General features: G+C 44.4%; 2 protein-coding genes across 12 annotated transcripts in view; both read left to right on the top strand.

The window, feature by feature from the left end:
- Nucleotides 1-22214, top strand: part of TAFA5 (TAFA chemokine like family member 5) — a 353621-nt gene extending 331407 nt beyond the window's left edge. For 7 of the 11 annotated variants that reach the window (XR_013991162.1, XR_013991164.1, XR_013991166.1 and 4 more), the window contains one exon: nt 20153-22214. Coding sequence is in view for 4 of the 11 variants with exons in the window: in XM_081023879.1 (XP_080880005.1) it covers nt 20153-20189 (37 nt within the window). In the remaining 7 variants the exon portion in view is untranslated. Of the gene's footprint in view, nt 1-17623; nt 17683-20152 lie in introns of all 11 variants that reach the window. The other 4 variants (XR_013991161.1, XR_013991163.1, XR_013991165.1 and 1 more) reach the window with 1 other exon arrangement.
- Nucleotides 1153-2235, top strand: LOC308486685 (uncharacterized protein). Its single transcript, XM_081023842.1, has 3 exons — nt 1153-1214; nt 1311-1815; nt 1855-2235. Exons 1-3 carry the CDS (start codon nt 1174-1176, stop codon nt 2221-2223), a joined length of 915 nt encoding a protein of 304 aa, XP_080879968.1. The 5' UTR covers nt 1153-1173; the 3' UTR covers nt 2224-2235.
- Nucleotides 22215-22845: the final 631 nt, after the last annotated feature.

Raw genomic sequence — 22845 nt, 5'->3', positions numbered from 1 at the left:
GTGTTTGTCTGAAGCTAAGTGAAGCTACGTGACAGTTTTCGCTGCTGTGTTCAACTCTGCTGAGGCGTGACTGGAGAGCTACTGGAGACGGAGCTGAGTGGCGCAGCTCGGAGGAAGCGCGCCGGGCATAAAGAGCTAATTGTGGATCGTAAATCAATTAGCAGGGGTCACGCCAAACCAATCAATCAATTCCACAGGTTATGGGCCCTTAATCACCGATCGTAAAACTGTCACAGGAACGCTTTGAAGTGCCGGAATGCGTTTGAAGTCGCTGGCAGGAGTTTTTGCCTGCTGTTAAGAGGCAAAGGAGTAGCTGCGGAGCTAAGAGAGCAGCTGGAAATTCGTTTCCCCACGGATGGGTGCCGGAGGAGCTTGTAATCTGTGAGTACAGCTTGGGGCCCCTTGGGAGAACGGAAGACAATGGCAGGCAGCCAGGTCTTGGAGGACATTGCGTTTGAACAGCTCACTCTAAGATGTTGAGCAAGGGCTGCTGGGAATGTGCTGCGTGTGCTGTGAAGCTTCAGCAGGAGGCCAGAGCCCCGGAGAAGTATTGCCAAAGTCTAGAGATGGCTGCAGCCCCTGTTCCTGACGATTTAGCCTCAAGGAGTGCTAGTGAGCAGATCGGGGGGGCGAAGGATTCCAAAGGCAAGTGTAAAGGCTTGTCCACTGTGCGTGCTGGAGTGGAATGTCAACAAAGCAGGTTCCCAGAAAGCCGCAGTGGGAGCCAGGCCAGAGGGGGCGGAGCTGGCAAGGAGTGCTTTTCCGGAAGAAGGAGAAGGAGGCCAGCTGGGAGGAGCCCAGGGCAGTGTTTTTCCACTGGAGTTCGTCGTTGCTGCCCATGGAGAGTGGAGACAGCTGGGCAGGAAGGTCCCAAGGTCAACCAGCTGAGTTCCCATGGGAATCAGTCTCGGAGAGGAGGCCAGCATGGGAACGCAAGGGAAGGACGTGGTTCAGACGCTGGGGAGGGTTGTTTTCTTATCACTGCTTCTATGGCAACTGTGAAGAACAACTCCAGCCAGGACACGGTGACACGCTGGGTGTTGAATACTGCTGTTGGTCAGCACCTGCTAAGCGAGCCTGCTGGCGAAATGCGGAACTGCAGGGCTGTTTCAACAGGACACAACTGTGATGTTAGCAGACGGAATGAGAAAGTCGGTTTCTGCTGTGGCTAACATGTCTTTTTCTCCTTTACAGGAGGAGCTGAGGTCTACGTTGTGCCGGGACTGAATTGTTGTTTGTTATCTGTATCAGCTCTAATGAAGCAGGGATACAAAAATTTGCTTTGAAAATGACACCTGTTCCATTTTCAGAGGGGGGAAACAAGTGGCCAACGTGAAAAGGGGGCAGAACAATCTCTTTGTTCTGGAGTCACCTCTGGAGGGTGGTGGGAATGCTGGAAAAGCACAGGCGCAGTGTGCTAAGGTTCCCAGTCATGTGCAAAAGCTGCACAGGTGCACAAAAGGGTACAAACTCCGGAAATGTGGGAGGTCCCTAGGGTGCAGGGCATGCAAGGGTGCACAGGTACATGGTTTTCCCGGGTTTGGGAGGGTAGCCAAAGAGCCCTTTGAGCTCTTTGAGGCAGGTGGTCCAAAGGTTCAGGAAATGATCTTCTGTGGATATGATCCTGCAACCAATGGGTGGAAGTTTGCATACCCAGAGGGTGATCAAACCAAGCTGCTGGTCAGTAAGCAGGCTGAGTTCTGTGAACAGGATGGGTGTTCAAGACTCAGGGATGGTCCTGATTTTCTCTCAGAATGTCTGTCTGATTCTGAGGAGGAAGGGGAGCCAGAGGCTGATCCCGGTGATAGGGACCAGGTCCAAGATCAGGGTTCAGAACCCGGTGATAGGGACCAGGTCCAGGATCAGGGTTCAGAGCAGGTCTGGGCATCTCCAAAGGTTGTGAAAGGAGTGTCCAGGTGTGAGGCTTCATCTCCGGTTAGCGTAATGGAGAAAGCTCACAAACAGGGTGTCAAGTCAGAGGGGGAAGGATCTGACGGAGAAGACACAACTGCTGGCCCAAATGGGTCAGTAGGGTTTCAGGTCACAAGTGCGTGGAAAAGTGTCGCACAGTGTGATTCTGGGAATGTTGAAGGGGATCAACAGGTGCCTGGGAAAGATGCCGGGAAGTGGCACAAGGCAAAGGGGAAAGGTGTTGAACTCAAAAAGGTCTTGTCAGAATGGTTCGGCAAGAGGGGGTGTTGGGTTTGGAACTTAACAGGTTAAGTTGTTCCCATGATGCCTCAACATTCTGACGTCAGCTTTCGAAGCTGGGAGGAGCTGGGAGGAGTTTCGTTCCTGTTCCCCTCTGGTCTCTGAGGGAAGAGGTCGCAGTTTAGTCATGGCTGCGGTGAGCCCAGGAGATTCCTGGGGAATGTCGGAATAAAGAAACTGTAAATAGACAAACCTGGTCTCTGTGTGTGTTTGTCTGAAGCTAAGTGAAGCTACGTGACAGTTTTCGCTGCTGTGTTCAACTCTGCTGAGGCGTGACTGGAGAGCTACTGGAGACGGAGCTGAGTGGCGCAGCTCGGAGGAAGCGCGCCGGGCATAAAGAGCTAATTGTGGATCGTAAATCAATTAGCAGGGGTCACGCCAAACCAATCAATCAATTCCACACACCCTCCCATCAGATGTCAAAGAGAACAATAACTACCAGACTTTTAGAAGACATCTGAAGGCAGCCCTGTTTAGGGAAGTTTTTAATGTTTGATGCTGTACTGTGTTTTTAATATTCTGTTGGGAGCTGCCCAGAGTGGCTGGGGAAACTCAGCCAGATGGGCGAGGTATAAATAATTTATTATTATTATTATTATTATTATTATTATTATTATTATTATTCTGGGGAAAGTTAAACCATGAGCTACAGTTAAACCAAACAATTTCTTAGATCAGTACTGCTGCAGAATGAATGAGAAGGAGCAAAGTGACCATGATCTCATATCCAGGAAACCACACGCTTACACTTAGCATGATCTGTTAACTATTGCATTCAGGCATAATTACTGGTAAGAGCTTACAATTACTGTGGTTTTAGCCTTTTATTAGCAGGAATTTTTCAGTGCTGAGAATTTGAAGAAACAGAAAAGTATGTCATTGGCTATATATATATATATATATATATATATATATATATGATAGTGTAATTTATGAGTTTTAGGGCCATGTGCCTGTTGTATATGCATGTACACACCAACCCAGGACTCTGACCTGACCCAGCTCCAAATCAATCTGTGAAGAGAAAGCTAATGTTTAATTAGGGAAAATTTGGTCCGCCATCTTTATTCAAAATGATGCCCAGCATCCAAACATAGATGAAGTCCATCACCTCTTCTTCAGGAACATTTGTGCCAAGTTTGGCAACCATTTCTTGGGAGGCATCCAAATTGGAGCAGGTTGGAACTACCCCCACCAAACTGGGGAACATCTTCAGACCTGTCCAAATTGGTGCAGGTTCGAACCATTAATGGGTCTGGCCCTGTAAACCTGAAGGAGTGTCTCCATCCCCATCGGTCAGCCTGGACACTGCAGATGACAGTACAAGTGGCTGAGAAACTTTCTTGTTCTGTTATATGTAGCCAGAGCAATTAGAAATCTAGACCATTTTCATGCAATCTGGTATGAATGTATTGAATACACGAATGAGCCAGAAACTGAATACGCACACCGAATATACATGGAAGACTCTGGGATGATTTAATTAGATGAGAAGGAAAAGAAAGGTGGCAGACCCTTCAAAACATTCTAATGTCAAGTGGTGTTCTTGTTCTTGTTGTTATCATTACTCATTACATTTATATACCACTCTTCATCCAAAGATCCCAGGGTGGTTTATATCATACAGTAGTCCACCCCACTGTTGTAACCGTGTATGTTGAGAACAATTAGATTATATTTCTTGCATTGCACCATGACACATTGTTTGTACAGTGGTATCTTGGTTCTCAAACTTAATCCGTTCCAAAACCAAAGCGTTCCAAAACCAAAGCATTCCAAAACCAAAGCATTCCAAAACCAAGGCGCACTTGGTCACAGAAAGTAATGCAATGCGGATTAATCCATTACAGACTTTCAAAAACAACCCCTAAAACAGCAATTTAACATGAATTTTACTATCTAACGAGACCAGCGATCCACAAAATGAAAGCAATAAACAATGTACTGCAGTCACACAGTCCACCAATCAGTAGCTGAACTGGGTTCCACACAGTCACAAAAACAAACGAAAAGATACACAAAAACAAAAACGCAAAATAAATAGCAAAAACAGACAGACCTCAGCGTAACACTCAAAACAGAAGGGTGGCACTCAAATGAAAAGTGTAACACTCAAAACAGAGCACGTTTGACTTCGGAAAAAGTTCACAAACCAGAACACTTACTTCCAGGTTTGCAGTGTTTGGGTTCCAAGTTGTTTGAGAACCAAGGTACCGCTGTATTACTGTAAATATTTTCCTGAAAGGTACTGTTTTTGTCTGTATGTTGATAATGTTATTTCTTGCAAAATGTTTTTGAAAAAACAGCACAGTAGAATACAGTCCCCAATCAGGTGCCTTCTTCAGTTCTCTCATAGCATCAGAATAGTGTGTCTGTGCTATTATCATGGAACACAGACATTGGGTGTGGCTATTTTCTGCTTCTGGGGTGTGGGTGCGTGTCTCTGTGTGCATTCGTTTCTGTAGCCAAAACTTCAGGCATTCCAAGCATGTGTCTTTTCTTGAGGGAAATCTTTGTCACTGCCATGTGTACAGAGAGATCTGGGTTTTCACCTTCCCATGCCATCTGGACTGCAATTATTTCTTCAGACCCTAGCCATTTAATTTGGTAGTGTATTTTATAACTGCTAATACTCGGTGCTTCTATAGTTCCCGAGAGATTCTCTCTTTGCTCATAGCCTCAAAAAAGGGGGGAGGAGATTAAATGCCTTGTAGTTTCTCAACAACTTTAAACATTAAATTTGTTCTAGTTTTCTTAAGTATGGCCAAAGCTGGAAAAAGGAAAAGGAAAACCTTGTATGCACTTAGCACTAAGAACAGGATTCCAAAATCTTCAGGTAGCCTTGGTAGCCAGGCTAATATTTGTGTCTACCAAAATCTCTGCCCCTTCAAAGGACAAGGGTTTTGTCTCTGACATATCACACTGTACTTTGAGTCCTAGCACAAATGTGGGGAATGTGGTCTTGTCTCTCTCCTAGCCCCGTTATACAACCTTTAGAAGTTCTTGAGATGTCTCCAGTTCAGTTATGACTGTCTTCATCCTTGTCATGCTATTCTGAGACACTCAGAAGGCAGTGAAATATTGCATTCTCTTTTTAAGCGCAAGTTGTGATTTGCCAAGGAAATTAAGCATGGCTTGGTTTATCTCTGCTGCAGTTTATTTATGTCTGCATTATTTTCTATTTATGCTACCTTATTTCACTTTTACGCTGTTAAACTTTGTTTCGGAATGGCCTGATGGCTAGAAATCTCACTGCGCTCTGATTGATTTCAAAACCTGGTACAATGTCAAGTAAAGCCCAATCCTTCTCTAGGCTCCAGAAAATGGGACTCTCTCAAGTTGAAATGTTGTCGGCAGAGTAAACACTGTACTCACAAACACAACTGTGAACCCCTGACCAAGAAGCAGAGCTTTGCTTTTAGAAAGCAAAGTTCTGAAGCGGAGGACAAGTTTAATGCTAATGGGTTCTTGTTGAACTGCTGCATGTGATTATCAGTTCAGAAATGGCACAATGATAAATAGCAGATCGTGTATCTCACTGGATTTGACTAATGACATTGCCACTGCAGTACCCTGGCTTCTCTCTTCACATCAGGCTTGTTTGCTTTTCCAGTTCATTACATTTCTTCTGTGTAGCAGTTTTATGACCCCCTAAGGTCAGTGTGATACCTGTTATTAGAAGGAGCAGGGAAGAGAATGCAAACTATAGTGTTAATTTAAGCTGAAAGTCCATTTTGATTTCAGTATTTACTAATGTTGAGATTAACTATTTGGGAGGGGGGGAATATACAGTGATTGCCAAGTTGTGCATTCATGGGACTCTGCTACATTAGTCAAAAGACAGTGTTATAAATGTGTTATAACACTGTGACATCAGATGGTGCTGTAGAGCTGAAATCGCAACTGTCAGCTTTCAGTTGTCAGCTTTACAACTTTTTTTACAAATCGTTTTCAGAGCGTTCTTTATAGCTGTGTAGATCTAGCCTTGGTTCATACACTATTAGTAGTCGAACAACTTGAAGCAGATTTAACTTTACTGTGGAGTATGGGCACACATCCAATCAAAAGATCTTTGCCCAGACAACTATGTTTACTACAAAGAATACAAATTCCAGGCAACTGGGACAAATAAACAGCCTGATTTTTTTTAAAAAACAACAACAACAGCAAAGCAATGGACCAGAGGTAATTTGGATTCATCAAGAGTTCAACAAATTGTTGTTGATTTTGGTAGTTTGACTATCTTTATAAAACCAGTGATTGGTTTCTAGAAGAAAACCAAAGGTAAGAGTCCTACAAGGAGTAAAAGCATGATTGGTCAAATGTTCTGACCAGGAGGCAAAGAAGTAAATTGGACTTAGAGATTTAGAGAATGAGAGAACCCTGATGGGAGAGGACCTGAAATCCAGTGGCGACAACAGAGGAGAGCAAGAAGCCATGCTGTGAGGTGGTAGTGAAATTTCCATAGGCAACTTGGTTTTGCATTAGTCCTATTATATAAGAAAGGGTAGAGACATTTTATCGTTGTTATATTTGTTTAGAACATTTCTGAGCTGTTCCTTGCGAGATTCCTCATAAGAAATCAAAGTTCAGTGTGTGTATGTGTGTGTGTCTAGTCCTGCCCTTAGTCCCTCTCTGTGGTGAAATCTAAACAGAGCAGAATTAATTTTTGTTTGTCCAGCACTCCCTTTTGAGATCAACATTCCTGTCAGTAATTGTTTTGCAGTACTTGATTCAAAGGCTACAGTGTTGGCAGTGGCCTCAAATCAAATTGCTATTCGCTTACCTGTGGCATCAAAACCTACATTCAAACCAGATTGTTCTGGTTGTTGATGGGATCAGCTGTAGATGAGTGAAGACTGAATTTTGCATATTGTTTCAAAAATAACTAGTAATACCTTTTCAAGTAAAGCAGGATTGTGGGGTGGGGATTTGAAAAAGTAAAGAAGCCAAGAGGGTGGAGAATGAGTGTGGCGATCACACAGGGTCCCCGGACGTTTCACCGTCTCTTGATCCCTGTGCCACCACTTCATTTCTTGCTGTTACCACCCAGGCCCTACCTGGTAAAATACTGAGTCCAGTCAGGGTTACATTGGAACATCAACTTCTGTTTATTTATTGCAGTTTAACAAGCGTGTGGTTTCATAAACGGTATCGGTCAATTATAATCATGGGGTGCCTATCCAGACCTATAACTTCCGCTACCTGCTCTCACTCACTAAAACCACCTCTCAGATGTTTACTTGTCTTCCTAGCTCCTAACTGTTCCTGACTCAGCTTATTTCACTACACTAACTCAACATATCCACAAACTCTATCCCAATTCACTCCCACTACAACCAACCACCCAACTCCCAACGAACTCCTCCCGTCTCCCCTTCCATTGCTGGTTTTATAGTCCCTCTAACTCCACCCCCCTGGGTTCTGATTGGGTAACCTGTTTAACTATTTCACCTCCAGCACTCTCATATGTTAACATCACAATGAGCTGCAGAGCTTCACATGAGGTTTGAAATAAATCAGCTTTTCCTTTGACTAGGCCCTCTAGTCCTTTAAGGCTGCAATCCTAAACATAGGTAAAGGTAAAGGGACCCCTGACCGTTAAGTCCAGTCACGAACGACTCTGGGGTTGTGGCGCTCATCTCGCTTTACTGGCCGAGGAAGCCAGTGTTTGTCCACGGACAGCTTCCGGGTCATGTGGCCAGCATGACTAAGCTGCTTCTGGTGAACCAGAGCAGCTCACGGAAACGCCGTTTACCTTCCCGCTTATTTATCTACCTATTTATCTACTTGCACTTTGACGTGCTTTCGAACTGCTAGGTTGGCAGGAGCAAGGACCGAACAACAGGAGCTCACCCATTGCAGGGATTCGAACCATCAACCTTCTGATCGGCAAGCCCTAGGCTCTGTGGTTTAGACCACAACGCCACCTGCTTCCCTTACTTACTTACTTACTTACTTACTAGCTAAAAAGTGTCACTGAACTCAGTGTAACTTACTTCTAAGTAAGCATAATGAGATTGTGTTGCACATGATTCTAATTATTCCCCATTTAAATGCTCTCTTTTCTTTATTTAATTCCCATAAAGAGAATAATAGGCTGATTCTTTTTTAGAAGTCAGTCATTTGAATGATTAGTTCAGAATTTATAGAGCTGCAATTGAGAAACTATTTCTTTTTAAAAAAAATCTTTTTGTAATTAAGAAATAATAAACCTTAGTTGCACTACTCTTGTATATAGCAGACCAATGTACTGCAGATAGCAACATCCAACAAAGCATAAAGGATACTAGAAAAAAATTGCAACACTGTGTTTTGTTGTTGAGCAGAAATGCCAGATGTACTAAGAATAAAGTTTTAAAAAATGAGAACACACAATAAAAATGCTAAAATGGACAAACAACACAAAATTTATTACTGTATAGTAAAATTGCAAGACTGCCATCGTGCTACAATTACAGTAGTTGCCAATAGGTGGCGATGGCAAATCCAACATGACAGCAGCCATACAACAGGCAGGTGAGCATGCTGGCAGCAAGTGGCTGAGGTGAGCTGTATAGATGAGAGAAGAGGGAAGGGGCTTTGTGCAAAGAGAGGGGGGAGTGGTTGGCCAGGTGTGGGGCAAGGTAGATTGGCAAGGGGTTGGTAGGTGGGGTTGGTGAGAACAGCAAATGGGATGTCAGCCCCTAGTACATTGCCAAAATAGCACTTGAACTATGTCAAACAAGCATAGCTTAGATGCGGTCTCAAGTTTATTCAATTTTAGTACAGTGGTACCTCGGGTTACGAACTTAATTCGTTCTGGAGGTCCATTTTTTACCTGAAACCGTGCTTAACCTGAGGCATGCTTTCGCTAATGGGGCTTCTCGCTGCTGCCGCGCCACCGGCGCACAATTTCCATTTTCATCCTGGGGCGAAGTTCGTAACCCAAGGTACTACTTCTGGGTTAGCGGAGTTTGTAACCCGAAGAGTTTGTAACCCGAGGTACCACTGTGTATAACTGTGACAACTGATGGAGTGATATTATTTGCATATTAGTAGGTAGTATATAAGAAATTTGGTTGTGATTAACCAGCAGCTTACTTGGTTACTTGAGTGATTATATCAGCTTACTTGAGTGATTATATCAATGTAATAATGAAAATTGGGGGATAAGGCTGGAGCCATATATTATTGACGGTTAGCTCCTCCGTAGTCCTGTCTGTTGCTGTGTTGGTTTTCGTTTGTTGCCTATAAGGCACCTCAGTGGTACCTCGGGTTACAGATAAGTATGTACCTTCAGGTTACATACACTTCAGGTTACAGACTCCGCTAACCCAGAAATAATACCTCGAGTTAAGAACTTTGCTTCAGGATGAGAACAGAAATTGCGTGGCAGCAGCGGGAGTCCCCATTAGCTAAAGTGGTGCTTCAGGTTAAGAACAGTTTCAGGTTAAGAACAGACCTCCGGAACGAATTAAGTATGTAACCAGAGGTACCACTGTATTGTAATTCGCAACAGGAGTTTAATCCATAACGGAGAAACAGCAGGAATTATTCCAAGCCTAGCTATGAACCAAATGGAAACATATTTTGCCTTGTTGACATTGGATACTTGATAGGGTCTGATCCATCTCCCCATTGCTACTCTCCATCAGCCTAGTCCATGAAATAGTGGTTGGCTGGATAAGCAGGTTGGAGAAAAGGGCTTAGAGGCTGATGGGTGAGCCAGAGGAGGTTGAGTTCTTCTCAGTCATTATCTAAACTTGCATGACTCTTTTATGACCTTTGCGCCCCCAAAATGGTTGCTTAAGCCTCTCCTCCTTCCGGAGGGGAGGGATTGTGAGCGGGAGATGATTCCCGCGTCATGCAGGGGGCATTCTGCCCCCTGCCCTCTCATCATTGGTGGCACGCCACGCCTCCCAGTTGGGCACCCAATCGGGTGCCACCGTGGGGGGCATGGTTTAGCCGCTCAAATGCGGCCGTGCCAGCTCTACCCCCCCATTGCTCTTCAGATTTTCCACGAGTCACCCACCCACCACTCCCTCTAGGGCGTAGCTTCTCTCTTGGCCTTGCTATGGACCCATGGTTGGTCGCCCTGGTTGCCCAGGGGGCCTGGTAGGAGTTTTTTCCAATTGGCAAATTGGCACCGGCCTCTTGGGTTTTTTTTGTCTACCTCGTAGCAATCGTCACAACTTTCTCGGTATTTGGCGGTTAGGCATTGGAATGTGTTGTTGGTGTATGGAAGGGCAAGGTGTGGCCATCGCCTACCCCTTCACTTATGGGTATTCCGTTAAAGGAATCAGGCGATCGTGGATCCTGTCCGATACCCTGTGGGGCGGGGGGCCATGGCACGACCCCCGGTGACATCAGGTGAGAGCTTATAGTTGTATTTGCATCAACAGGCTCCCCCTACTGGTGTTTAACCCCTCATCAGACTCACCCCTCTCCAAGTGGGTGGAGTCAAATTTGCTGTGGTCCAATGCTTAAGCCAATACCTTCTCAAATGCTGTAATCAATAAAATTGTGGCCTTTTCTTGCCCATTAACCTAATATACTGTGTCCACGTGTCTTCATTCCCCAAGCGGAGATCGGGTCATCGAATCACAATGTAAGATTCTATGGAATATATATTTAACAGTTCAAACAGTGAATATAACTGAGAATATTAGTGTGAACTCCCTATATACAAATATTCTGTACAGGCACCATACAATAGAGAATACCCTGTAAAAGAGACACCTTAGAACCACCTACACATGTTCTAGCAACCCTGTGGAAATTGCTTCAATTAAATACTTTGATTTTAATAAAAATGTTCCTAGTAGGTTTCAGAAATAGCTATGAGATCCCCCGGTGGCTTCAAAATCACCAATTGGTATGCAGCTGGTTTTGAAAACAAATTCGTTCTTCTGAAAACCCTATTTTTGTATTGCAGAAATACATTACTGTTTGTGTAATACAAAGTGGGGCTTCGTCAAAATTGCATTCTTCATTTCTTTGGGTTATTATAATCTGAAACAAAATGCAGAACAACGCAAGTTTAATTTGAAAGGTTTTAATCAAGAGAGAGAGAAGTGTTATTTAGCAAGCATTTAAGAAAATCTACAGATAAACAAGGATCTTGCTTTGCTGTTGACTTGCCCTCAGTATTTGAGAAATGCTTTATCATATGGGCATGTTTGTGTGCATCAGAATTTGCATTAATATTTATGCTTTTTAGCTCTATTTTAAAAGGTGGGGAGGGGCATGGTAACTTGTTTAGCAGGGGTTAGTTATTGCATGACTTGCTATAATAGCAAGTTTTAAAATTAAAAAAAACAACAACTATCCAATGAACATGTGTACCTTATTTTTTGAAAGTGCCAACATACCTTTAAACAAATGCTAGCACATGTCGTAAAATCTTCATTTTTTGAGATTCTTTTTAACCATTAAAGAGAAATGAAAACCTGCAGGTTTGGCCTACAAAGCCGCCCCAAAATTGGTTCAAATACATACCTGATATAATACATGGGCCAAGGATGTGGAGCGTGTGTGTGTGTGTGTGTGTGTGTGTGTGTGTGCAGTTGCCATTCAGTTTCCTATTGTGTGGTATGTGAAGGGTGTCTGAGTGAAAAATCCTAACTACCAAACCAAATCCATTGCTTGGAAATAAGTTTACTGAATTGCATCGAGTCTTTCTTCCATTCAGGATCATGGTTGTGATGGGACGATGAGCTGCTTGTGCGTAAAATCCAAGTCCCTCAGAGTTTGGTCATGTTTCCAAACCTCTGTCTGTAACGGAGCCCCTTAAACATGGCTCTGTCAGTCGCTTGCAGATTCCGACAGTGGTTGCTTTCGGAATCGCTTCCAACATAAAAGCTCCTTAACGGAAACACGTCTTCTGGACTCTCTGCGTGACAGTTTCCGGCGAGGAGTGGGTGTCCCTACAGGAGGTCCTGAAACCTCCCCACTGTTTTCGCTGGAAGTGTCTCGGAGCCATCCCTCCTGCTCACTTTCCCTCAGCTCAGCTCTTCTCCCCCTACTGGTTCCCTCTTCAGCTGCTGAGTCTCTCCCAACCTGTGTGAGCCCTTCCACCTCCCTTCCTTCCGATGGCAGTTCCCTGACATCCACCTCCCCTCCAGGGCCCCCTTCACCCCCTCCCGCCCCCTCCTCTATGGGCGGTGAGGAGGCAAAACCCCGGAAGGAACTTCCTTCACCTTCCGATGTCTCGAACACTTCTCTCCACCTGTTGCGGTTCCTGGTCTTGAAGTACTCCTCCTCCTCAGAGTCCATCTCCCCTTCCCCTTCCGAATCCGTGAATCCTTCCAACTCCTCCTCCTCATCGGTGGTCCCAAAGTATTCCCTCCGGAACCTCTCCACAGGCTGAGGTTTCCTTGGGAACCTTTGATGGAACGTTTCTATCAATACCTCGTCATTGATATCTTCTGCCATTACCCAAGTGTTTTCTGACTCCGGTTCTCCTTCCCACGCTACCAAATACTCCACCTGATCCCCCTTCTACCTGGCGTCGAGGATTTCTGCCACATGGCTGCTGCATTCCCTTTCTTCTATGATCGGTCCCCGAGTGGACATCCCTTCTCGTCCCCCCTCATACGGTGACAGTAACGACCTGTGAAATACTGGGTGCAGTTTTATGTGGTTGGGTAACCGGAGCCTGAAAGCCACTGGGTTGACTTGTTGAATGACCTCAAAGGGACCCAACCTCCTGGGTCTTAATTTCTTACAACCTCCTTTGAACGGCAACCCTTGGGTTGACAGCCACACCCGATCTCCCACCCTTATGGTTTCACCTTCCCTTCAGTTCTTGTCTGCCTGCCTCTTGTATTCTTCCTTCGCCCTTTCTAAGTTGAGTTGGAGCTGACGATGGATTGCTTCCATTTCTTCTACAAAATGCTCGGCTGCCGGGACGCTCCATCTCTCCCCTCCTCCCCCTGGGAATGCCCTGGGATGACACCCATAATTAGCCAAGAAGGGGCTCATCCCTGTGGACACATTCTCGGCATTGTTGTAGGCAAATTCCGCCAGCGCCAACCTCTCTACCCAGTCATTCTCTCTGTCATTGACATAACACCTCAGGTATTGCTGGAGGACACCGTTTGCTCTTTCCGCCTGCCCGTTGGTTTCAGGGTGCCGGGCAGTCGAAAAGTTGACCTCCACCTGCAGTAAGCTCATGAGCTTCCTCCAGAACCTGGAAGTAAATTGTTTTCCCCTGTCTGAGACCACCCTCAATGGCACTCCGTGCAACCTAAAAATGTGTTCTACAAATAACTTCGCTGTCTCTTCCGCCGTGACTGCATGCGAACAGGCTACAAAGTGGCACATCTTTGTCAGTAGGTCTACCACCACCATGATGGCTGTTTTCCCCTTGGACTTCGGCAGATCAGTCATAAAATCTATCGACACTGCCTCCCAAGGTCGTTCTGGGGTTGGTAAGGGTTCTAATAGCCCCGCCAGCGCCCGCCTCTCCCCTTTGGCTCGCTGGCATTGCTCACACCCTCTTACATACTCCTGTACATCTTCCCTCACCTTAGGCCACCAAAATTCCCTGGTGACCAACCACATGGTTTTGTGTTGTCCAAAATGCCCCGCCGTGGGGCTGTCGTGCAACTGCTTGAGTACCCTCCCCCTTAAGTCTCCTTCGGGGATATACAGTGCCCCTTTGTAATACAACACTCCATTTCTTTCCTCAAAACCCCCTGGTTCCTCTCCCTCACCCCTAAGACCTCTGAGCTTATTCTGGGCATATTCATCATTCTCTGTTTCCTCTACCAGTTCTCTTTGCCCCACCAATGCCGCCCCACACACCCAGCGGTCCTCTGGGATGACATGTCTCTCTTCGGGTGCCCCCTCCCCTTCCAAATATTCAGGTTTGCGTGAGAGAGCGTCCGCCCTAACATTTTCTGGACCTGGCACATAACAAATTTCAAAGTGAAATTTGGAGAACTCCTGGGCCCATCGCATTTGCCGTTGGTTGAGCACTCGTGCCGTTCTCCAATACTCTAAGTTCTTGTGGTCCGTGCACACTTGCACCTTATGTTGTGCCCCAATTAATAAATGCCTCCATCTCCTGAACGCTTCATGAATGGCAAGTAGTTCTCGGTCATACACCGTGTAGTTCCTCTCAGATTTGTTCAGCTTTCGCGAAAAAAAGGCACACGGTCTCCACTCTGACTCCTCCTTCCCAGGCTGCAGAAGCACCGCCCCCACAGCCCGGTCTGATGCGTCCGTCTCCACTCGCATCGGTTTTTGTAAATCCACATGCAGGAGCTGTTCTTCCGAAGCGAACGCCCTTTTCAGCTCCTCAAAAGCTCGCTCCGCCTCCGCCGTCCAAACGAATTTCCTCTTACTGCTGAGACAGTCCGTAATGGGAGCCGTCAAGTGGGCAAAATTTCTGATGAACTTCCGATAGAAGTTTCCAAATCCAAGGAATCTTTGCACATCCTTCCTTGTTTTCGGTGTTTTCCATTCCAGTACCGCTTGGACCTTGCCAGGATCCATGGCCAATCCCTTGTCCGACAAGCGGTACCCCAGGAATTCCACCTCCTTGGCATGAAACTGACACTTCTCTAGCTTCACCCACAGCTGATTGGCTTGCAGTCTGCCCAACACTTCCCTGACGTCTTTTACATGCTGCTCCTCAGTCTCTGAATATACTAACACGTCATCTAAGAAGGCCACACAATTCTTGTAAAGCAAAGGCCCCAGGACGTGGTTCATAAACGATTGAAAGCACGCGGAGCCTCCTTGTAGGCCGAAGGGCATAACTAAATATTCAAATGCCCCCAAAGGGGTGAACATGGTGGTTTTCCATTCATCCCCCTTCCTTATTCGTATCAGGTTGTACGCCCCCCTCAGGTCCAGTTTAGTAAAAATCTTTCCCTTCCTGACCCTTGTCAAAATGTCATCAATTCTGGGCATCGGGAAAGTCACTGGTTCTGACACTGCATTTAAGGACCTGAAGTCCACTACAAGCCTGGGTTTGTCCGTGTTTTTTTTGTCCACAAAAAACACTGGGCTGCCCCCCACCGCCCTGGACTCTCTGATGAACCCTCTCTTCAGGTTCTTGTCAATGAACTCTCTTAGCTCCTGCATCTCTCTGTCTGACATGGCGTACAGCTTGCCTACAGGGAGCTGTGCCCCAGGGAGTAAATTGATTTGACAGTCAAAGGGCCTATGTGGGGGTAGTTTGTCTGCCTCCCTCTCGCTGAAGACGTTGCTCAGGTCGGCGTATTGTTGGGGAACCTTCCCCTTCTCCGTTACTTCCATCCCTGCTAGAGTGGCTCTGGCCCCTCCTTGAGCCTCCCGCTCTTTGCAGTGTTCTAGACAATGTGCTGACCCAAAGGAGACCACTCTCTGATGCCAGCCCACTAGCGGATCATGTAACGCTAGCCAGCTCATCCCCAAAATAATGGGAGCTCCTCCCAAGGTAGCCACATTAAACGCTATTAGCTCAGTGTGTCTTGCTACCCTCATTATCATTGGGACGGTCTGCTGGCTGACTTCTCCTCCCAGCAGCTCCCTTCCATCGATCGTGGTCACCTGCAAAGGGTTACTTAAAGGGATAGTCTGTATCTGGTGCTCAGCAGCAAACTCCTTACTCATGAAATTGCAGGAGCTGCCTGAGTCCAATAGCGCCTTTATCTTTAGTGGGTGTCCGTTAGGCAGCTCTAGTAACACCTCTATCACTAGGGTGGGTTTAGGAGGTTCCGGCGTGGGCACTTTCACTGCTCTTTGGCCTGGCTGCTGTGCCCCGACGGTGGCAGCCAGGCGTTGGCTTTTACTTGCTCCGGTACCTTTTCCTCCCTCTCCCCAACAGCTCCTGCCATTCCTTGCCATTCCTTTCTTTGGGGGCAGACTCTGGCAAAATGACCTGGCTGTTGGCAGAGATAACATTTCTTGGCGCCCTTCCCCTCCTTCTTCCGCTCTTCACTGGGCTTTGAAACTGCGCGCGCGCGCGCTGTTCCAATTTCCATCGGCTCTCCCGGCGGGAACGGTGGCTCTGGAATCTCTGGAATGCGAAGCTCCCTCCAACGTTCCCCCTTCCCTTCCCGCCTCTCCAAGGCTCTCGCCTCTTGGCGCGCTCCTATGGTCAGCGCTGATTTGGTCAGCTGGTCCATAGACTCTGCCCTGGGCGCCCGGGAAAGTTCGTCTTTCACAGCCGAAGAAAGCCCTTCTTCAAAGAGCATTTGAATGGGTTCCGCCGATAGATCCCACCCCAATTTATGGATCAACATGGTAAACTCAGTCCAGTACTCACGCACAGATCGGCTCCCCTGTTTGCACGCCATTAACTGTCTGCGTACCACTCCCTGCTCAATATCGCTGGAAAACATCAAATCCATTGCACGAAAAAACTTCCTTGTATCCTTCAGGATGTCATTGTTTGTTGCCATCAGGGGCCTCACCCAGTCTTTCGCCCCCTTTTCGAGATGCCCAATCACAAAAGCCACCCGCGATTCCTCGTCGGGAAAGTCATCAAACTGCAGATTAAGGGCATATTGCATCTCTGTCCTAAAGGCACGATAGTCCTTGGCCTCCCCCCCAAACTTCTGCACCAATCCTGGCAACTTTCTGGCGAGCGGGGTGGTTTTCCCCTTCTCTGCATCTTGAGCCCTCCTCTCCTCGAGCCTCGCCGTCTGCAGTGCTAGCTGGACCTCCAACGCCCTGTACCTTTCCTCCAGGCTTGGACCCGCTCCAGCTCCTGCTTCTCCGGTTCCGGCTGGGTTGCTCATGATGCCTTCTCCTGCACAAACTGCTCACAGAGACTGTCGGAATGCTGTGATGGGACAATGAGCTGCTTGTGCGTAAAATCCAAGTCCCTCAGAGTTTGGTCATGTTTCCAAACCTCTGTCTGTAACGGAGCCCCTTAAACATGGCTCTGTCAGTCGCTTGCAGATCCCGACAGTGGTTGCTTTCGGAATCGCTTCCAACATAAAAGCTCCTTAACGGAAACACGTCTTCTGGACTCTCTGCGTGACAGTTTCCGGCGAGGAGTGGGTGTCCCTACAGGAGGTCCTGAAACCTCCCCACTGTTTTCGCTGGAAGTGTCTCGGAGCCATCCCTCCTGCTCACTTTCCCTCAGCTCAGCTCTTCTCCCCCTACTGGTTCCCTCTTCAGCTGCTGAGTCTCTCCCAACCTGTGTGAGCCCTTCCACCTCCCTTCCTTCCAATGGCAGTTCCCTGACAATGGTGTAAATACTGCAGTTCAGCAAATAACCAATTTGCTGCTGAAAAATACATGGTTAGTTTTAGGGAAAGCTGCTGTTGATGTTTTCGTGGGATATCTAGCTTCACTGCAGATAGTGGTGTAGCCATCATTCCTCTCTTTACATGGGTCCCTCAGAGGTTTTATTGTCTAATGTTTGGGATGTAAAGCTCAGCACCTGGGGAATTTGATATTTCCTGAGGGATGCTGTTGGCTTTTGAAGGTATCTGGTGCTGACTGACTGGTGACAGAAGGGAATCCATCCGAGGAACAGGGAAGGAGGTAATTATTGGCGCATGCGTGCACACACACACACACACACACACACACACACACCATGCCTCCTAGAGCATCCTGCAGCTCCATCTCAAAGCAGTCCCTCAATTCTCCAAACCAGACTTAGAGTTGTGGGGGATCACCAAAATAATATTAATATTAATATTAATATTATTATTAATAATAATAATTGTTAAGTTGTGGGTGAACATCTCAGACGACACAGCGATTCTTCAAACAGCTCTTGTTTATTCAGAGGCCAGAACAGAACTGAACTGAAGGGCTCAGTCAGCCTGCTTATATAGAGCTCCAGTACAACGTTACTGTAGCAACTTTCTAAAACTATCCAATCACTGAACGTCACTTTCGATCCTTCATTTGCATAACTATCTACAGTATCCCCCTGCTGGCCCAGTGAGAACTTCAGTAAATAATAATAATAATAATAATAATAATAATAATAATAATAAATGCTAATTGAATGCTGTAATTGCTCAAGAAGACAGCTCTTACCCTGGTCAGAAAGAGGAAGGAGAGGGTCACAATAAATGGATCGTTTCAGCAGTTGTTAAACACGAAGCCACCAGTGTCATGTGAGAAGAATATAGTGGTAGCAGCTTATTTATTTCAGTGGGTTTGTAATCTTAACAAAATAAATACATACATACATACACACATACATACATACTTCAATTTATTTGCCTCTCCACAGTTCAAACACTTCTCAAGGCGGCTGACAGCATAAAAAGAATACATAACTACAACATAACAAAAGTGGACACAGACAGTAAATTAATCATTAAAAAAGTACAAAACCATGCTGGACAATTTCCACATGAATCACAACAAAATCTAAAATAAAGATACAAAAAAGAAACAGCAACACCTGTCCCTCCTAAACAAAACCCCACTCTGCATAGAAAGATCTTACCCATCTGGTATGGGCACCATAAAATATTTAGAAAATTCTTCATGGATAAGTTATTTGTTTTCTAAAAAGGGGAAATGGGTGAACCTTCTGGTAACTCGAGGCAAAAACTATTGACATTGGTGATTCTTTAGCACTATTGGTTTGCTGTACAAGCAGAGACAATACAAAAATACAGATTTTTATGCACCTGTTAGTGCAGATATTAATTTTTCCATATGAACAATGATCTTTCAATCCCAGCAGCTTAAGGTTTCTCAATCTAGCAACCCTTTGATTGTAAGCTACAGGATTTGTGTAGTGTTGCTGTAATGTTATACTGATTCAAAAGATCAAGTGAGAGAAGCCAAAATAGAAAGGCTGGGGAGGGGACAGGTATAAATGATGTTTTCTTGCTAAATGTATATACGTCAACCAGGAAAATATCACAATAACCAACCCAGTTTTTTGCCTTCAGCCTGTCTGAGGTCATGTGGGTTGGAGTCTGACCACTAGTCCGAAAAGGAAAGGCTGTTTGCAAGAGTTCTGGGGTGTGTTTTCCTGGAAAAGGTGAGAGGATAAAAGCAGAACTCTCAAATAAACCTCGTGCCCTATGTGAGACTTTATACACAGACCTTTTGTTTAACTGCTGGAGGCAGATGTTCTTTTCATTTACCTCTCAAATTGGTAGGTTAAAAAACATATAAATTTCATGCTTTGCTTGAATGAAGTGAAAGTAATCCTGTTGTTCTCTGTTTTGCTTGCTAGTGTTTGCTGGTTAATATTTTCTTGACCGTCAATAGTAAACATTCTAAATATTGAGGAAACGTGATAATACCAAAGGAATTATTGCTTTACTGTTTAGAATTTGGGTTTGCATGACACAGCTGTAATCTACTGTTATGCTGAGGTAGATTCTATAAACTTAGGGGAATGCTTTTTTAAAAAAGCAAGCCTTGCTTCATTAGTGTTCCAGTAATCAGTTCTTTTAATTTTCTAATATCTATATGTTTTTTTTGGTTCTACCTTGTGTATATGCATTTTAAAATGTTTCTTGTCTGCTTCCCTACAATCTTTTATCTGTTTTTAATAAAATAGGTTATAGTTTGCCTTTATTTTACAGTAATTTCTATTGTTGTTTTTTTATTTATTAGCTTCCTCCTTTTAAAAATCGATATCTAATTATATTGATCACAAATACCTGTTTAGTGATAGTATCACTAGAGGGCAGTATTGATTAAATTAGTCTACTGAATAATCAGAACATGACCTTGCATCTTAAACAGAAAACACCTGTTATAAATCATATTTATTCACTGCGCTGTACTATACTGTGTCCAAATGAGGCTGCAATTCAGAGTATTGTGTGTACAATATGTTAAGAGCTTCCATTCTTTTTTCTGAAAATGTTTATTGAACTTTCTTTACCCAGTTAAGGCCAAGACAAATATTTTATATTTTTGGAGGTGATGGCAGTGGAGATCAGTAAATAGCCGGCGCTAATCTAAAACGTCTGTTGATCAAGTTTGCGGTTAAGATATGTACTCATTTGTTCTTATTGACTTGCAGGTCTCCTGACAAATGCATCAACAGAGAAGCCTTGTAGGAGTTTTTAAGCTCTGCGTGGGCTACATTCCCTAGTCAAGTTTCACGGCTGTGGATCATCCATTATATGTCATCAACTCAACTGTCTGTTTCTCTGTATTTCATCAAAGACAGCATAATTCTACGTTATGAGCTAAAGTCTGTTCTACCATACTAAAGAGCACTGGACTAAGGAAGAGAGAGAGATAAATGCTTGGGCATTAGCAATACGAAAACAAAACAAAACACCAGTTCACAGTTAACGTCTCATCTGCGTTTTGCGCCACTGCTGAACTTGATCTGTGGTCATGTTTCAACGGGACGAGTCAACTACACTGGAGAGTATTCATCCCAATCAGCCTTAGAGAAGACTGTTTTGTCTACGGGAGGACACTAAGGTGCAGAAGGCAATTTCTTCTTGTGCCCTAGACTGCCTAATTGCTTTTATTTTCTTATGTTTCAGTATATACAATAGACCAAAGAGCAAAATCTATTTTAAAGTGGACACGATGTTACTGTTAACAAGGTTATTTGGGTTCAGTAGTATGGGGACCACCTTGCACGGATTCAACTCGCCCAGTGCTGCAATATTGCCGTCCAGCAAAAGTCCTTGTGGAACACTGCAGAAAAGGCTGGAACTGCTCTTGGGGAAAGGTACACGGAAAAACACGAGGGAACAAGGAGGGGAAACGGCCGTTCTTCAACAAGAAAACAGAACTTTGATCAAAAACAACACAAACTGTCTACGCACCACCTTTACTCCTCTGTGCTTAGATTGACTTCTCGTACTAAAAATCATTTTGAGTTTAACCAGTTCAACATGCCTCTTCTATGGTTCCATTTTTTGATCGTTAAAAGTTGGATAATACAGTATTTGCAAAGAGCATGTTTGGTCATCTGTGGCCTATGTCTCATCTGATACACCATTTAGCACCAGAAAGCAAAATCCAAGGGGTGGGGTGGGGGGGAAGTAACACTTGTTTGAAAGAGATCATTAAATGTATTTTGAAAAGCCTAAAGTTATATATTTAACAGTTTTTATATGTTGTATATTTGTAGAAAATCCTATTTAACAATTAACGTGGTAACTCTGACAGTCATGACAAAAAAGAAAAAAATATGGATCAGAGTTGAGTTGTTGTTTTATTACTTCAGTTGTCTCTGAAGTGACTGGTGTAGTTTGCTTTCTTCCATTGGGACATTCTGGATGTAAAGCATGACCAGAGAGGACTCTGTAGAAAAAGCAAAGAATAATGTTGTTTATATTACATAAATGCATTCAACCATTGCACTGTTAGAAGGCTTTCTCTCTCTTTCTTCCCCCCCTTTCATTTTCTCCCTTTTTTCTTTGAGGGGGGTGGTCTTTTGTATACCAGTCAAAAACAGTGTAAAATATTTTAATCATTTACTTCCCATACTGAGTTAAGTTCTTTTCTCTCTCTCTTCTCTCCCCCTCCTTTCCAATTTGGTATAAGGGTCAGCTTGCTCCTTGACAAGATATAGGTGGTCTGTTTGTTTTATCTCATACTTTAGAAAGTCCCCTTGTCCAATATTATGTAGGGCAGTGAAGAGTGCTATTTAAGAAACGAGAGAAGGAAAGAAGATAGAGTCTAGACCAATAACCTCCAAACATGGTACCTTTTTGTCTACTACAAGTATTGCTCACAGTGATATGACGAGGTCAACAAATGAGCTTTCCTCCTTCCCCCCAAATATTTGCCGATATTAAACTCCCCCCCCCCAGTGTCCACTGTAGTATACTACCTAAATACTCCAATTAACTTTTAGTGTTATGCTAGTTCTATGCTACTAAAGAAAAAAAATATATAGGGATTGTTCAAGCAACCATAGATGAGAGGTATGAAAAAGAAGTTCGTTTATTTAAGACCTCTTCCAATTTTCAGGATTATTTTAATGCACAGGTTGAAGAAACCATGAATTGTAGGTGATAGTGTCTATGAATAAAACATGTACATGGATGGTCTTATTTCATCCTAAGGGTTTTGATCAGTGTCCAAGTAGCAATTAAAGCCCAGCCACTTGAAAAGCATTATGAACTGACTGCACTATAAATGACCAATGTCTGATTCAAAGTGTCATGCAATAAATGATCGCAGATACTTCACCTGTATTACAAGAACTGGAGAGCCAGATCCCCCACTCCGCTGATTTTCTCTTCTGTTATGGTTTCATTTTTTATTTTTTAAGGGAGTGTAGCAGCCTTATTTAGTAAATACTGAACAAAAAATTAAAATGTTTCAACATTTTTGTTGCTTTACAGTATTCAGTTTTGTGTTGGTTCAGCTAAATTATGAAAAAAATAAAGAAAACCCTTTTATAAGTGAGACTTTTGTTCACTGCTTATGACATGAGACAACTTTCTCAGGAGGGAGGGAGGAGGTGGGTATGTGAGGCGAACGAATCATTACTTTATTTGGAAAATGGTAGTTCGGTCAGGACCATTTCTGGACTGTGCTGAAGTGGAGACTGCAACCATCTCCTTGAAATGGCACTCAACACAGAAGGATTTGGAAAACACAGGCAGATAACTAGTTTTCTGTTTTCTAAAGTTAACTACCAGCTGATTAGCTTCTAATCAAACTGACAATTATGTGCATAAATCATCATCAATCTTTATTACGGTCCAGAGACCCAACAAAACATTACAAATTAATACA

The sequence above is a fragment of the Podarcis pityusensis genome, assembly GCF_964106645.2.
Source record: "Podarcis pityusensis genome assembly, chromosome: 10".
NCBI lineage: Eukaryota > Metazoa > Chordata > Lepidosauria > Squamata > Lacertidae > Podarcis > Podarcis pityusensis.
Note: the sequence above shows the minus strand (reverse complement) of the source record. Positions and strands in the feature narration are given on the sequence as shown.

Excerpts from the sequence above, each read along its gene's own strand:
- LOC308486685 (XM_081023842.1), top strand. The coding sequence starts at position 1,174 with ATGTCTTTTTCTCCTTTACAGGAGGAGCTGAGGTCTACGTT. Across the intron at positions 1,215-1,310 it reads GAGGAGCTGAGGTCTACGTT|AGGGGGGAAACAAGTGGCCA; the intron begins GTGCCGGGACTG and ends TTCCATTTTCAG. Across the intron at positions 1,816-1,854 it reads ATCCCGGTGATAGGGACCAG|GTCCAGGATCAGGGTTCAGA; the intron begins GTCCAAGATCAG and ends GATAGGGACCAG.